At 28.9% G+C, this 15879-nt stretch overlaps 1 protein-coding gene across 4 annotated transcripts in view; it reads right to left on the bottom strand.

Annotated features, from left to right (window-relative positions):
* LOC142324514 (uncharacterized) overlaps positions 1 to 15879 on the bottom strand; it is a 249134-nt gene that overhangs the window by 49016 nt on the left and 184239 nt on the right. For 2 of the 4 annotated variants that reach the window (XM_075365342.1, XM_075365339.1), the window contains exon 2: positions 14201 to 14302. In XM_075365342.1, coding sequence (XP_075221457.1) covers positions 14201 to 14284 — 84 coding nt within the window. In that variant the 5' untranslated portion in view covers positions 14285 to 14302. The remainder of the gene's footprint in view (positions 1 to 14200; positions 14303 to 15879) is intronic. The other 2 variants (XM_075365341.1, XM_075365343.1) reach the window with 1 other exon arrangement.

Raw genomic sequence — 15879 nt, 5'->3', positions numbered from 1 at the left:
CAAATCCTAGTAAAGGTTAGTTGCTTTTATACGGATTTGAATACTAGGCAGTGGATATCGGTGTACCTTGGTGGTTGGGGGTATTAACCACACGCTCAGTAATGGTCGGCCTAAGTCTATACAAGACTACATCTCATTTATACGTCATATATATCATCCTCATCTCATTGGGTCGTGGGAGGGGGGTTGCTTACTCCAACCCCGTTGCAATAAAAGTCTGTTCACTAATTGAACAGATTGCAGCGTAGATATTAGGAAAATATAATTAATTTAAATGGAGATTACTGTGTATTTTTGAATTACCCTGAAGTCTTGAAGGATTAATGTATTATTTTATGCTTCTTAGAAAAGATTTAAAAAAGTTTCTTAAAGAAGATGTCTTTTTAAATTAAACTTATGTAACTAAAAAAGAAACAAGACGTATTAAATATGATAAATGCCGAATTAAATAACATTACGTAAAGCTTTAATCCGTAAGCAAAAATTAAGGAAATAATGATAAAATTTACCATATAATACTTATATTGTACAGTTATATTAATGAAGGAAGTTAAATTTATATTTTTCGTATGGGTACTTTAATGGTGAAGTTAGTTGTCTAGCGTGAATGATCTGTCCACATTATATTTACACATCTAGAATTATATGTTAATACACGACTGTAACGGATAACTACTTACACTTTATATGTTATGAAATCTATCTTTACCTTTTTCAAAGTAAAATAAAATATTCAGTTGCGATAAGTTCTAAAAATAAGTTCTACGTATGATACATTGTTGAAAACTCTTAATCAGGGCTTATTACTGCAGTTAAGAAAAAATCCAAAATCCAAATTTGTTGGTTTTTGGGCTTTTTTGGATACTTTTGGTTCAGTTGATTGCAATCAAAAGAGGAGGTATATAAGTAGATGTTACAATATCTAGTCATAAATTCAAAATTTCAACATCCTACGGTTAATGGTTTTTAATTTAAGCGAGTTACATACGTACTTACATAGAGAGACGTCACGCCGAACTAGTCAGAAAGGATTCCGGGATGATTAAAATGAATATTTACATTGAAACCTGAAAATCAAAATTTTTCGCAATCACAATACTTCCTTTACTTCGTTCAAGGAAGTAAAAATTAAAGCAAATCATTTAATTAGTGAGTTAGCCTACTTAATGAAAAACAATAATTTTTTTTTTGCTTTTACGACCTCTTTGGGCTACTGTAGTCATTCTGGTCTTTTATTTGTTTCTTAACGTTAGGATTTTTAAGTTTTTTTGATTCCCATTACTTTTTCAATCTGTTAGATCTTACCTTTCTTTCTGTCTCTGAAAAAATCTTCCTGATCAATCCTGATCTGTTTATCTTTGGTTGAAATTTTATATTCTTACACTTTAATTATTTCAGTTTCTCTGTATCCTCTAGTGTCAAATCCAATTCTTTCATGGGTTCTTTGACTTTCCTAATCCAAATGGGTGGTGTTTTCTCTGTTTCTATAGTTTTTCTATTATTTTTCTAGTCAATCTATCTTCTGGCATTCTCATAAAATCTCCGAAAAAGGAAATCCTTTGCTTTTTCATTATGTCAATTTGTATATTACTATACATTTATAATGTATAGTAATATACAAATTATAAATATAAATATAAATTTTATTTTTTATATTTATATTTATTATTATTTTTTTAATTCTATTAATTCTTCATTAAATGAAAAACTAACAAAAAAAATCAATATTTCATTAATTATTTTTCTTATAATTAATACTTTTGGATAAATCTGATTCACTGTAATAAAATCACTCATAGCAAAAGTTCAAGAACCTTAAACAAATTAAACCTTAAAATGATAATAGATCAGGATTTTATTACAAATTATTAAGAATGTATTTAAAGCAATTAGTGGAAATACGTGTAACTGTAAAAAAGGAAACAAAATAAAAAAATGGCTATAAAAGAAATATGAAAAATGTATAAAAATAATTTTAAAAACACCGGCTACACATTGCTTTAAAATTATATAAAAAATGTACTTCTAATATGTTTATAAAATAAATAAATAAATAAAACAATTATTTAACAAATGGTACAATGTCCTTTTTGTATAACCCAAGGCAAAAATGAGAGCCCAGGATAGTGGTGAATTTGTTATCCCAAATCAGCCGATTTCAAAATCGAGAGTTCTACGGTTCAAATCCTGGTAAAGATAGTTACTTTTTTATGGATTTGAATACTTGGTTGTGGATACCGGTTTTCTTTGGTGGTTGGGTTTCAGTTAATCACACATCTCAGGAGTAGTCGACCTGAGACTGTGCAAGACTACACTTCATTTGCATTCATATATATCATCATTCATTCTCTGAAGTAATACCTTACCGAAGGCTAAACAGCAAAATAAAAAAAAGACAGAAATGAAAAGTTAAATTATACATTATCAAACTACTTAAACTCATCACTTGGACTGGCATTTTATTTATTTTTTTCCTAACGATTTCATGCTTTTTCGTCTTATGATTTTATTTAAATAATCGTTTAGCTTAGCTTATTATGTAATTTAAATTATTATTTGTTAATCATTAATTTATTAATTCAATCATATTATATTAATAATTAATTGAAACTTAATCTATATTTCATTTTTTCGTAATATTATTTTTATATTATTATTTAGCACAAACTGAAATTATAAACTATTTTGGACTAATCAAAATTTTGTATTTTTATTTAGTTTATCATCCGACGGGCGTATTAATATTCCGTAAAACTTTTGCCTAGTTATGAACGTCCTTAAAATGAAGCTTTGTATTTCACAGTAGTGTACCATTCTATAGCTTGGCAGTAAACAATGGAAACAAAGCCTTTCTGCAATCAGTGTTGCCAAAGGGTAGAATTAATTTGATACTGACCAACTTCGAATCGTATTCTAATATTCGTTGCCATTTTAAATTTATTTTCTATTATTAATGAAGTTAATTAAATTATTATTTAAAGTAAAATAAATTTATTTGGTTATTTATAGAAGCAAATATTTTGCGCATAAATTTTATTACTTGTTTATTTAGTTTCATTTTATTGCTTTATTTCAACTCTGAGTAATATTATGTGTTGTGTACGTAATAAATATTTATTTAATAAAATTTTGTTATGATTAAATTTAATAAAAAAACATGTCTAAATAATTAAGGATACAAAACGATTCCACTGTTGAGAAATTTGGCAAAACAGGGAATTTTTAATCGATGACCTACTGTATATTTTTACCACCATGCTCTGTCTGAATACTATGAATGTTTCATATATATAAGCAGTGGCGGCTCGCGTATAAGCACGTTTGAACTGCAGCACGTCTATTTCCACTTGATATTATCGTTAACATTTAGTATAATGAGTTTTTTTTTTAAATTCTTTTTTATACTTACTTGTACAATGTATAATTCCTAAGCTTAATGTCAGTAGCCACCCCCCAGTTTATGAAAACGATACAAAAATCTTTGTTCGGAACTGTACGCTTCACAGTTCCAGCAGCTGGTGTTTGGTTGTTGTGCGCATGCGCACATAGGAAGCTGCACGCAAGGCTGCGAGAGAGAGAGAGAGAGAGAGAGCACTGTCGCTCCCGCAGTGCCGACCCTGGCGTGCTGGTGGAAGGTAGTTTTTTTTTATTCCATGTGTGTACGGAACGTTCCTTGTTCGTTCCCTTTTCTAGTTCACTCAGTGAAAGAAATATGAAAGTGGTTTAGTTGTTTTTTCAGTAGTGATCAGAAGATGGCGAAAAAAAGGGCTCTTTGATTGCCAGATTTATCCAAAAACACGCTGGAAGAGCGAAAGAGAAGGTAATTAGTAAAAACTAATTATGTATTTGTTTCTGTGTACATAGAAATTTAAATTAAACACCGTTGGACTATAGTGTTTTTAGACGGACATTTTATTAAAATATTATCTAATAATACTAAAAAATATTATCTGGTTTCACATTTTATTATTTATTCAGTTAGACCGAATACGGTTTTTAAGTAACAGTGTACATATGATTGAACGTGATAAAAGTGTAGAACTAGATTATCCTTTTTCCAGTTATTCTATTTGATTCCTTTTTATTTTCGGTTCTTTTATTTTACATAAAACTTTAACCGTGGCTTTGTAAAAGTCCAGAAAAAAATCTTCTGGAGCAGCACCCCCATTAATTTTAGCTACGATTCGCCACTGTATATAAGTACAAAATACTGCAAATATTGTCTCAAATATCTGATCTGGACTTCGATCCAGCCAAATAAATTTACCAGGTTTGTTTGATTAGATACTTACGTAAAATTTTAAAAATTTGTGACATCAGTTGAAACCGGTTAGTTACCAGTCGAAAAAATGACTCCATATTGCTGTCATACATATAACATACTCGCATACAATCATCCTACCTCTGTATCTGCATATCTCTTTCTAGTATACATAGCTAGTAACAGTACCACGACTTTGCTAAAAACTCCTGTTTATAATGTAGAATAATAAATTTGTAATATTATTACGAGTATAATCAACAGTAGGGATAAAATATTTGGCCATTAATATCCTGTTGATGAATCCAAGGGCAACAGGAAGAAATGTGACTCTGATAATATGCCTATAATATAAAATTACAGGTCACAACCCATAACCACGCCCTTATTATTTGCTATATTCATCGTTAGATTACATTGAATATTTTGTGTATGTCATTGTAAATATGCTAAATAATACCAGAGTTATTTTTATTGCTTGAGGTTGATGTATTGTTTTAATTAAATATTTTTTGTAGTATAATAATGTTGAATTTTATTTTAACTAGAATTAATGCATGCTATTTAAGATTTAGTTTTTCTTCTCAGAAAGATTAAAAGTAAAATTATAGCGCAGTTTTGCAGAATAAGACCGACATTTCGTTATTTTATTCTGTATAATATATACTCTATTATTATTTTGTATAATTTTTTGTGCAAAAAATATGCAGAACATAAATTGAATGAAAAAATTAAGTGTTATATACTTTGTTATATATATTAAAATATATTTTCTGTTTATAAGAAAATTAGACTATTATAATCGTAATTCGATGAAATAATAAAAATATTGAGTAGTTACTAGACACAATGATGAAGTTTAAATTCTCTCATCACTTTGACTCGCTGCATAAGCCTGTATCAATAACAAAATACAGACAACATTACCACAAATTAAGGTTTTTTTTCTGTTGTCGACCTTAATTTGAGCGTAATTAATGAACGACTCTACCAATCTTCATCAAACTTTGAAATGCACAACTTCAGATACACTTTACAACATACCTAAATTTCAATGAAATTGATCGAGTAGTTTTGGAGATTTTTGAGCCATTAGCTTTTATACATGAATGTTACTTTTGAGACTTTCGATCCGCAAAATTTTTACTTGAATGGTATTTTTGTAATTGTTATACTTCAAAACGTAAAGAAAATTCATTTTCACCCACCAGTCTCATCATGTGATAAAAAAACCTCAAACTGAGATTGTATTGTTTGTTGTCAAACTAAGTTGAGCATAACCGACTCAACCAATCTTCATCGAAGTTTCACATTCACAACTTCAGATACACTACTATAACGTATCTAAATTTCAGTGAAATTCTTCTGGTCGTTTTGGTGATTTTTCAGCCACAAATTTTATACACAGTCCTATATATGTGTGTGTGTGTGTATATATATATATATATATATATATATATATATATATATATATATATATATATATATATGTAAGGAAATTAAATTTTAAGTTAATGGTATTTTCGTACTGCTCATATCTCAAAACGTAAAGAAAACTCAGTATCACCCCCCCCCCCCCCAAATCCCACTGTGCGAACAAAAGTAATACCTTACTTTTCTTCGAAAAGTCGGTAAAAAATTCTTATTAATAAGGTATCCATTAAATTGTTTTTTTATATTTCATTAGCTGGTCAATGTATGCCCGTCTAGCCAGAACCCCCACTGTGTTCATTATCTTCACGATTGTGAAAATAATACTAATAAATAATAATTAAAGGCTGTGCATTTTATAAAGCAGTGTATTGTATTTCTTCAGAGCAACATTTTGGTCAGTAAAAATTTCAAAAATTTGAGTAATTTGAGGTATGCGAGTTTTAGAATTGTCGGTCCCCATCTTAAAAATAGTAGTTACAGCTGGTTTTCCGTCCTTCGTACGGATAAAAAACTGTAATCTGTTCTTAGCGTTAACCTACAAACATCACGAGGAGGTAATTGAACTTCGTTCTCATTTTAATTTTATTTCTTTGTTTTTTGTCAAGTAACAGGAGGCAGGTGCAGCTAATCTTGTAGCGCACACGGTAACAGTGGTGGAATGATGGTTGAGCCGCCGTGGCGCCGCACCATATACCGTTGAACTTTTAAAGCTATTTTTACCCATAACCGAAACAGATTTCGAAAAAGACAACAATTTAATTTCAGATACTGCATGTGGTCTCCAGATTCGGGTTTGATCAACAATTTGGTCATAGTAAAGTTGAATATCAGCAAGGAACATCATCCGGTTGATACCGCAACCGATTAAAACGGCCACCATTTTGAAACGGTTTTAACGTCAATAATTCTGTGTTCTTTCCAGTTATAAAAACTATGTGTATGCAAAATTTCAGCTCAATCGGTCCAGTAATTTTTGCGTGAAAAAGTAACAGAGACTCAGTGACACTATTAGATTTTTATATATGTATCAGATTAATTATTCTTCACTTTATTTAGATCGGAACCCGAAAATAAATATAGAAGGGAATAAGATAATGCCAAAGATTATAAAAATTTGCAATAATATTTATTAATATTATCTATCATAATACTGTTAAGTGTCGAATCTAAGAAATCAGTTTGTTAGAGGTGATGCAGTATAGCTTAAACGAATCCTGCCCATATTTAACTAATTTTACAAATAAATTATCTGGTTCTATTGTATACTGTTGGAAAAAAACATACATACATATATATATATATATATAAAATATACGTATAATATATCTAATAATCCATCGGTTATAGGCGATTTGACATGATGGACCATACACTCCTTGTTTATTCTTAGGATTGTTGTTCATAGAAAAAACAATTTTGTTTAAATTTATTTATTTAATCTTAGGAAAATCTTTAATCTTTAGGAAAATCTTGTTTAAATCTTTTATTTAGTATAATCTTAGGAAAAAATTTCCATCATGTAAATTGGTAAAAAAGTAATTTTTTTTTACATTTCAAAATGCACAGATATAATTGACCTAAATTAAAAAAAAAATCCCTTCGGCAACCCGGAAGGCGGAGGTAGACTTCACCGGTGCTAAGTAGGGGATAAAAAAGATTTCTACCTTAAAGTTAAGAATAACTTCAAATTTATTCAATACGACAATGGTTGCGTGTGAAAAACAGTTCCACATGTTTAGCATACGACAAACCCCATCTTACAATTTCAGCAACATTTTGGTCATCCCTTGCCGTAAGCGTTGGTCATATCAAAAATTGTTTTAGACAAAGGTTTTAGGTAATGTTTAGAGGACTAACGATCACTTTAAACCGATTCGATACTGTACCTATTAAGGGAGGTATGATTCTTTTTTGTCCTCGAAACCCCATTTTTTCCACCCCCTGGGTTGATGATATAAAAAAATTTACTTTGATAAGTTTAAGGAACTTATCCAAAGAATAGTAGGAACTTTAAACGAATTCGATATTTTACTTAATAAGAAAGTGATAGTGACTTTTTTTTCCAAAAAGCCCTCATTTTCACCCCCATGGTCCGATTTTGCCCATTAACGAACTCGACCGAGATTTTGGGTCGTTATATTTTATGTATCAATTTGAAAGTGATTGGCGCAAAGTTACGGCAGTTATCGTGTCCAGAAGATAGTGATATATATATATATATATATATATATATATATATATATATATATCACTATTATAAACTTTTGAGCTGACGTTGGTTTTGGGGTCTGGGTGATATGAAACGCAAAGATATGTCGAAATTTTCCGGAAGTCGAATTATGGTACCCTTTAAAATAGGGTACTTTCTTATGAAATCTACCTAAAATTAATATAATATACATTACATCCGTTTACATTGCAGAACTTTGTTAGATTTCTACAGTATCAAACAATTTACAACGATAAAAAATTGTATAGAAGTCAACAAACCTTTAAAAAAAATACAAATTTTAAAAATTAAAGTAATTGCAATTATTATTATACTGGAGAAGAGTTCACCCAATAAGTAGTTTTTTTTAAATAATTGTTTAACAGCATGTCTACAATTTTTAATTACGTTTGTATTCGATGGCCTGTATACGAGGAAGAAGATTTAAATGATACCAATCCGTGTTGAAGGTTTAATATTATAACGAAAACTAGTATTATACTTCTGTTTCTTCAGTCTATCTTAAACTTATTATTATTATTTTTTTATTTAAACTTATTTTAAACAAGCATGTGCTTCAACATAAATAAACTATTTAATTATTAAAACGTTTAAATTTTTAAAAAATTCCATAGAAGAAGCCCTATTAAATTTATTTAATATATTAAATATTTATTATAATAATACCAATTATTCTAACAGAAACATCGAAAAATTCTTGGTTTATTATAGAAAGTGATCTTCCACAGTTTTTTTTTCCATAGAAAGTATGTATTCAATAATATTTCAGTATGCTAAGCTCACTGAATGTAGATAATACTCAACGCTGTGCTGTGTTCACCACAGTGACTATCTGTATACTAAATCTCATTACTTTCAGAGATTAGTAATCTCATTACTGATTGTGCCCCTTATACCTCAGAATTTTTTGATGGACCATGGCCATAAGAAAAAACCTGGTATAAATATTATTGAATAACAAATTAAAGTAACGTATTTCTTTGGTAAACAATTCATTACGAATACTTGTCTCCAGTTAGCAAGGAAAATATGCAGAATGTTTAAAAAAGGTTTTACAGTATTTCAGTAATTTGTTCAAACATAAAAAAAAGGTTTCTATTAGCAACTTTTTATCCGTCTGTCCACTAATTTGTGTTTTTTAAATAGAAATTTATATTTACACAATGAATTAAGCTATTTTAATGAAATTTAGTATAACTTTAAACTAATATTCTCTAGGGAAATAAATTAATACAGAAATTTTATATTATTAATTTCAAATTGATGGCATTAATATTTTTACATCGTGAGAGCTCTATTAGAGTAAGAAAGTAATTATTAACTAAAATCTTAAACGATTTGTTGACTACTAATATGACAGCTTATTTTTTAAATTCAGACTTTAAACAGCCGAATTTCTATGGAAGTTACTCAAATCTAGAACTCTCAAAGTTTGTACTCAAATTATAAAATAAAAATGTATTCATTATAAAAAAAAATTTCATATTCTATTTATATAAATCTACTAACTGGTTGGGGCTTCGTCCCCTGGACCCCGTGGCACAGGTCAGCCAGCCGACCTCAGAGCTGCAGAGCTCACTTCGCTCGTCATTTCCGCTTATCCAGGACCCTCTCTGGTTTCGTTACCTTTATGATTGTGAGAATAATGCTGATAAAAAACAATTAAAGTATTTATGTTTATAGAAACTTGAAAAAGAGACTAAATTACAAAAGATGGGATACTAGTAACAATGGTAACTAAAATACACAGAGCTTCGACGATGGAAGATATATTTTTTTATTCGAAATATATATATATATATATATATATATATATATATATGATTTATAAAATAATAATAACTTAACTCTATTCTTTGGTTAGACAAATATAAAAAAAACTAAATAAGTTAGAAAATTATCCAAATTAATATAAAACTTTCTAATTCATTAGGTCAACAACCAAATAAAAATAAAAAAACAAAAGCAGAAAACCTCGACGTTTCGTCCAAAATGTAGGACTTTATCAAGACAAACCACAAATATGATGTATATATATATATATATATATATATATATATATATATATATATATGTATACATATTATAATTATAAATAATTTTTAATTATTAATTATTAATATTTTTCCTCTTTAATGAATTTCTTTAATTGAACTTAACTGACTAACGTTTATGGCTTAAAACTTTTCCTGGGATAACACGAATCTATCCTGCAAATTTTAAAACGGTCGCTTGGTTATCGCGTGCTTTGTGAACAGACACACAGACACAAAAAAAAATTCGGCTTTATGTTTAAGATTATATTATAGAGTTTTTTAAAAAATCTGTTAATATAACGTTAGGAAAATTAATCTTCTCATACAGGGCTTATAATATTTAAAATTGGGGCACAGTGTCTTATAATAGTTTAAAAAAATAAGTAACATGAAGATAATAATATCTAAGTTAGGTCATTCTGTCTTAAATTTATCTTTTTAAGGAGAACATTTATTTTATGATACCTTTTGGTCTAACATATTTTTTTCTTTATTATGTTTTTCTAAAAAAACTGAATAATTACTTCAAAAATTAAAAATAAAATATTACGCAGATAAAAAATAAATAATAAAATACATATTTGTAGTTTATCTGGTAAATTTAGAATATTTTCTTTTTACAAAAACGGTTGTAAAATCTTATGGCCTATTTTAGTTATTAAGTTATGAAGGTCATTTTTCCTATTTTAGTACTGTGAAATTAGCTTCTTCTTTATAGTAAATTCAATGTAATAAAATAATATAAAGATTTCACAATGAAAATTTATTATTGAAAAGGAGAAGTCTTTTATTTTTCTATAAAATCCTAGCTTCTAACATTTATTTAGAATCCATTCTTTTATTTCTTAATACTTTTATTTATAGTCACATCAGCAATTAAAGTCATTAGCGAATTATTAGTGTAATGTAACTGTATCGGTAAATTTGTAATCGTGAACAAACTCAGGTCGACTGCTCCTGAGACGTGTGGTTAATTGAAAACCAACCACCAAAGAACACCGGTAACCACGACGTAGTATTCAAATCCGAATAAAAGTGACTACCTTTATTAGGATTTGAACCTGAGAACTTCAATTTCGAAATCAGTTGATTTACGACGACGAGTTTACTACTAGATCAATCCGGTGGATTAGAATTCATATTTAATTTTCTTAGCTCTATAAAAATATAAAAATTCATTTTACTAAAAGAACGTATATATATATTTTTTTAATTTAGGTTATGAATTAAAAGTAAATTAATAAGAAGAATAGACGGCTATGAAATAATAAAATTTAGGTGTTAATTAGTAGAATTATAAGTGTGAATTTACCATAAAAAAACCGCTGATTCAAGACATTGTCTACACCAAATTAATTTATATAGTATATAAATAATAATTATAGAGATACAGTGACATGAATAGTGAGAAATAGCACATCATTTAATGGTTTAGTTAGTAAATAATGAAAGTGTAAAGGAATTACTCCACTGTAATGTAAATCTCTTTTTAGTTGTAGGCTTAATTGTGTGATTATGTACGGAATATTAGGTAATATACAGTACTAGTTAGTATTTAGATGATTATGTTGAGAATTTAAATAATAATGGGATTTAATAAACTCTACAATATATTTTACAATTTCTAATGTTACTTTATAATTAAATATGTTTCTTGTTTTCACAACTAATTTAAATTAATTAAAATGTCTTAACGCCGAGATGAAAATTTAATGACTCTGATATTAGAATGCGAATAATGATTTTGATTTAAAAAATAGAAAAAAATTTCGTTACTAATTTTTTTTTAGACAGATATATTTATTACTATTTATTTTTATTTTTTTTGAAGAGAAGGTAAAGAAACTGCGGCATTTGATATATTCATGCACGTATAAACTATGAATATATATCTGAACAAATAATTGCTTAGTTCAAATAATTGAGTTTCTACCTTGACATCTTTAACTAATTTCTTTATACATAGATTTCATTACTTACCTAATTCAGGTTGGTTAAATAATGATACAAGTTCTAACTAGTAAAATTTAATTAAATTTATGCAAGTAGATAAGGAGCTATAAGCAACTGGTAGGCTATAAATAAATTATATAGGTCTCGTTAATAGTAAGTGTGTGTGTGTGTGCGCGCGCGCGCGCGTGTGTGGGCGCGATTATATGTGAAGTAGCGATTACTATATTTAATTGCCTTATAAAATAATCGTTATTTATTCGTATTTTTCTATAAAATTATAATGCAATTTACCCTAAAAAATTTATAAAATAAATGTATTTATGCATAATATTTTGTAAAAAGAAATCTCCGTTCAAAATATATTGAATTGAAAAATATATATTTCTGCATTGATCTAATGATGTTTTATTAAATTAGTTTATTAATAGAACGTTATTTATATGAAAAAAAAAAAAAATTGGTACTTAAATTTTGGAAATAAAGAATAATATTTAAATGATCTCAGTGGTAAGAAATTCGAGAAAAAACTTAACAGTTATTTATTGGTAAAGCTGTAGGAGAATATTTTTCGTACAAAATTGGCTTATTTTAATAAATATCATTAAACATTAAATTATAAAAAATTGGGCAGCCAACATCTCAGGAATTATAAATTTACATTAAATATACACATACACACACACACACACATATATATATATATATATATATATATATATATATATATATAATATAGCCTCGGACAAAATCCAACTTCACGTTCGAGCAGTTATATCTACGCCGTCCGGTGCGGGCAACGACTTTATACTTCGGTACTTTCACTTACTTCGGCCAACGGGGTAATAGTTTTGCTCAGGAGCTCCCTTGTGGAGTATTTAGTTGACGGACCCGAACTGGTTGCGGTTGTACCTTTCGCTTTCGCAGCTTGCAGTGGGTGCAGAAGGCATGACCGTGGCCTGTTTAGCCGACGTTGGGCGGTGTGCTGTCGGGGAGTGCTTATTTCCCTTCCTGGTAAAGGAAACTCGGTTGGTGGGTGTTTGTATTGTTGGGGTGGGGGGGAGCTGATGTTAGCTTGCTCTTCTGAAGTCTTGCGCCGTTCAGCGTGGGTCAGTCAGTTCGGCGTTTGGCAAGTAATATCCCGTGATTGAAGGTATCGGAGTCCTTACTGCTACGTGCGAGACCTGGGATGTCGATATAGCAGCGGGTCAGGCAGCATCTAATTCCTCGGCCCGGGTTGAATCTGTTGGGAAGCGGCTGACTGGGAATTCCAGGCAGGATCAGTGATCCGGTACATGCCTAACCGCTTCTCCGCCCAGACGACCTTGTGACGTATTGACCGGTGACTACTTTTTATGGAACAATTTATTTCTATATTTTCTATGGCAGAGGGCTCACATAAAATCTCTCTCTTGGAGAGTCTTTTTCTTGATATGGGAAGCAAAGGAAGAGTTTCAAGTCTAGCGATAAGGAGAAGTCGGATCCAACTAAGATTCGAATGAAGAGTAATACAGCGATTCCGAAATATTTGGTTATTAAAAGAGGCGAAGATGACTTTAGAAATTTAGCTCTTTTGTGATATCGCGAAGAATTTAACCAATATATATATATATATATATATATATATATATATATATATAAATTATATATTTATATAAATTTTTCAACATTGGAGGCGATTCATCAATTTCACCGGTAATTATACATAATCACAGGATTAATCAAATTTCCTGAAACAATATATATATATATATATATATATATATATATATTTACTATAGTACTACAGTTTAAAATGTAACAACTTTGTTCTCAAGCAATCATTTAAAAATTTTCCCGGATTCCTAATATTAAAAATAGGATGCATGCGTTACCGAAGGCGCATATAATACGAGTATAAACATAAGCTAAAACTTTGTTTTTGTACATTCCACTATTCTTCGTGCAACTAAAAAAAGCTTCAAATTTTAGAATTAAAAAAAGTGCATAAATTGTTTATCCGTAAATTCTTTATTCTTTATAATCTTCGCTTTGTATTTATTCTTGAAATTTTTTTATAGATCTTTAAATTATCAGGAAACCCCATAGTAATTCCAAAAAACAATAATATTCCGAATAAACTCGGATAGTGTACAGAATTATCATTCACTAATCTTAGACTGATCTAGACCAACGTATGAAAAATTCAATAATCAAGACGATTTTTATGATAAATAAAAGTAAAAATTAATAGTCAGAATTTTTTTTATAAATAAGCACTCGAGTTTGTTAACTGCTAGTTGTACTTACAGCGAGTTGATGGAGATTTTGAAGGAGTTGACTGTGTCGCACCTTGCTGCAGTCCTTGCAATGTTCTTGTGCTGCCCACTTCATAATTGTTTCCACTCTCTTCTGAAACAATGACAATGGAAATATAATTATGTTTATTATAAAGTTATGATTTAATCGGGAAAAAATGTATATAATTTAATCCATTCGATTCTTTGTTTTTGAATAAAATTACATTAGTTACGTTTTTTTACTTCATTGTATTTTGTAATCGTGAAAAGTTTCGGTTTTCAGATTTCAACGGAAACATCCATCTTGAAAATCCCTGAATTCATTTTGACTAGTTCCGGCGTGACGTCTGTATCTCACATAACTCAAAAACGATTAGTCGAATGATGTTGAAATTTTAGATTTAGGACTGTTGTAACATCTAGTTGTGCACCACCTCCCCATTTGATTGCAATCGACTGGATCAAAAGTGACCAAAATCCAAAAAATTGGATTTTGGACTTTTTCTTAACTGCTGTAATAAGCCCTCATTGAGAACTTTTCTACGATATATCATAATTTGTACTTATTTTCATTGGTTCCAGAGTTATAGACAAATAAAATTGTAATTAATGAAATACTTGGATCTTAAAGGGGAAGGCACATCGGTTCAAATCCGACTTCATTTCCTTTCTTTTTTTCTTTTTTTTTTAATTTAAATTTATTGATTTATTAATAATTATTAACTTCTAATTTAAAAAAAAATCTTTATAATAAATAATATTCAATAATAACAATAAGAAAAAATTGAAAAAATCACAATTTATTAATGAAATAAAATTTTTCTTAAAATTAGGAAATGAAATTACTTCCTTGTACTTTCTGCGAGGAAGTAAAAAGAAAATCACATTTAATTAGGAGTTAATAAACATTAACACTTAATTTAAAACATTAATGTTATCATACCATCTTTTTGAGGACTTTTCTTATCTAAAAATTAAATTCGAAAAATTATTAAATTAAAATTTGTAGTCAACAAAATTTGTACAGTACATTCGTGTGTTTAATTCGAGTTGAACTCTGTGTATTTTCTGCGAGCGTGTTGTGGTGTTGTTTGATCAATTTTTACAGCACAGAAGTGATGTCGAGTGTTAAAAAAATCTTACTGTTTGCGACAAATTAAAAATTACTGAGGATTTGGTAATCCGGCGTTCTAATTCTGCCGTCTCTAAAACTCATAAGCTATCTACTTCCTCTGTCTCAACGTAGAAGAACCGTGATAAGCTAATGGCATTTCGTTAATTAAACACTGATTGAGTACGATGATTGGGTTTTCAGATCCCCATTTCACAAAATTCTTTTCCTTCATTAAATCATAAATATTATTGATGATTTCATGTGCTTGATTATGAAGTTTTTTATTCTTAATTACAGATTTAAATTCTGCCATAACAAGCAAAAAACAAGAATATTGCTAATAATAACAATAAAATGCAAAACCAAGCATTACTGAATATTCTTTAGCGTTTAAACCAGAAAAAGATTCATAAAAACTACGAAACGTAAAAAAGAGTATGTAAGTATTTATGCCTCTTTAAAAGACGGATTACCTTTACAGGACACTAAAAAATGAAACTAAATTCGTTTATTCACAATAATTTATGGAAGGTTGTGCTACCGCGTTTTTATTTTCTTGTTCAGAATGATTCGAG

The sequence above is a fragment of the Lycorma delicatula genome, chromosome 5 (genome assembly GCF_047948215.1).
Source record: "Lycorma delicatula isolate Av1 chromosome 5, ASM4794821v1, whole genome shotgun sequence".
Classification (NCBI taxonomy): Eukaryota; Metazoa; Arthropoda; class Insecta; order Hemiptera; family Fulgoridae; genus Lycorma; species Lycorma delicatula.
Note: the sequence above shows the minus strand (reverse complement) of the source record. Positions and strands in the feature narration are given on the sequence as shown.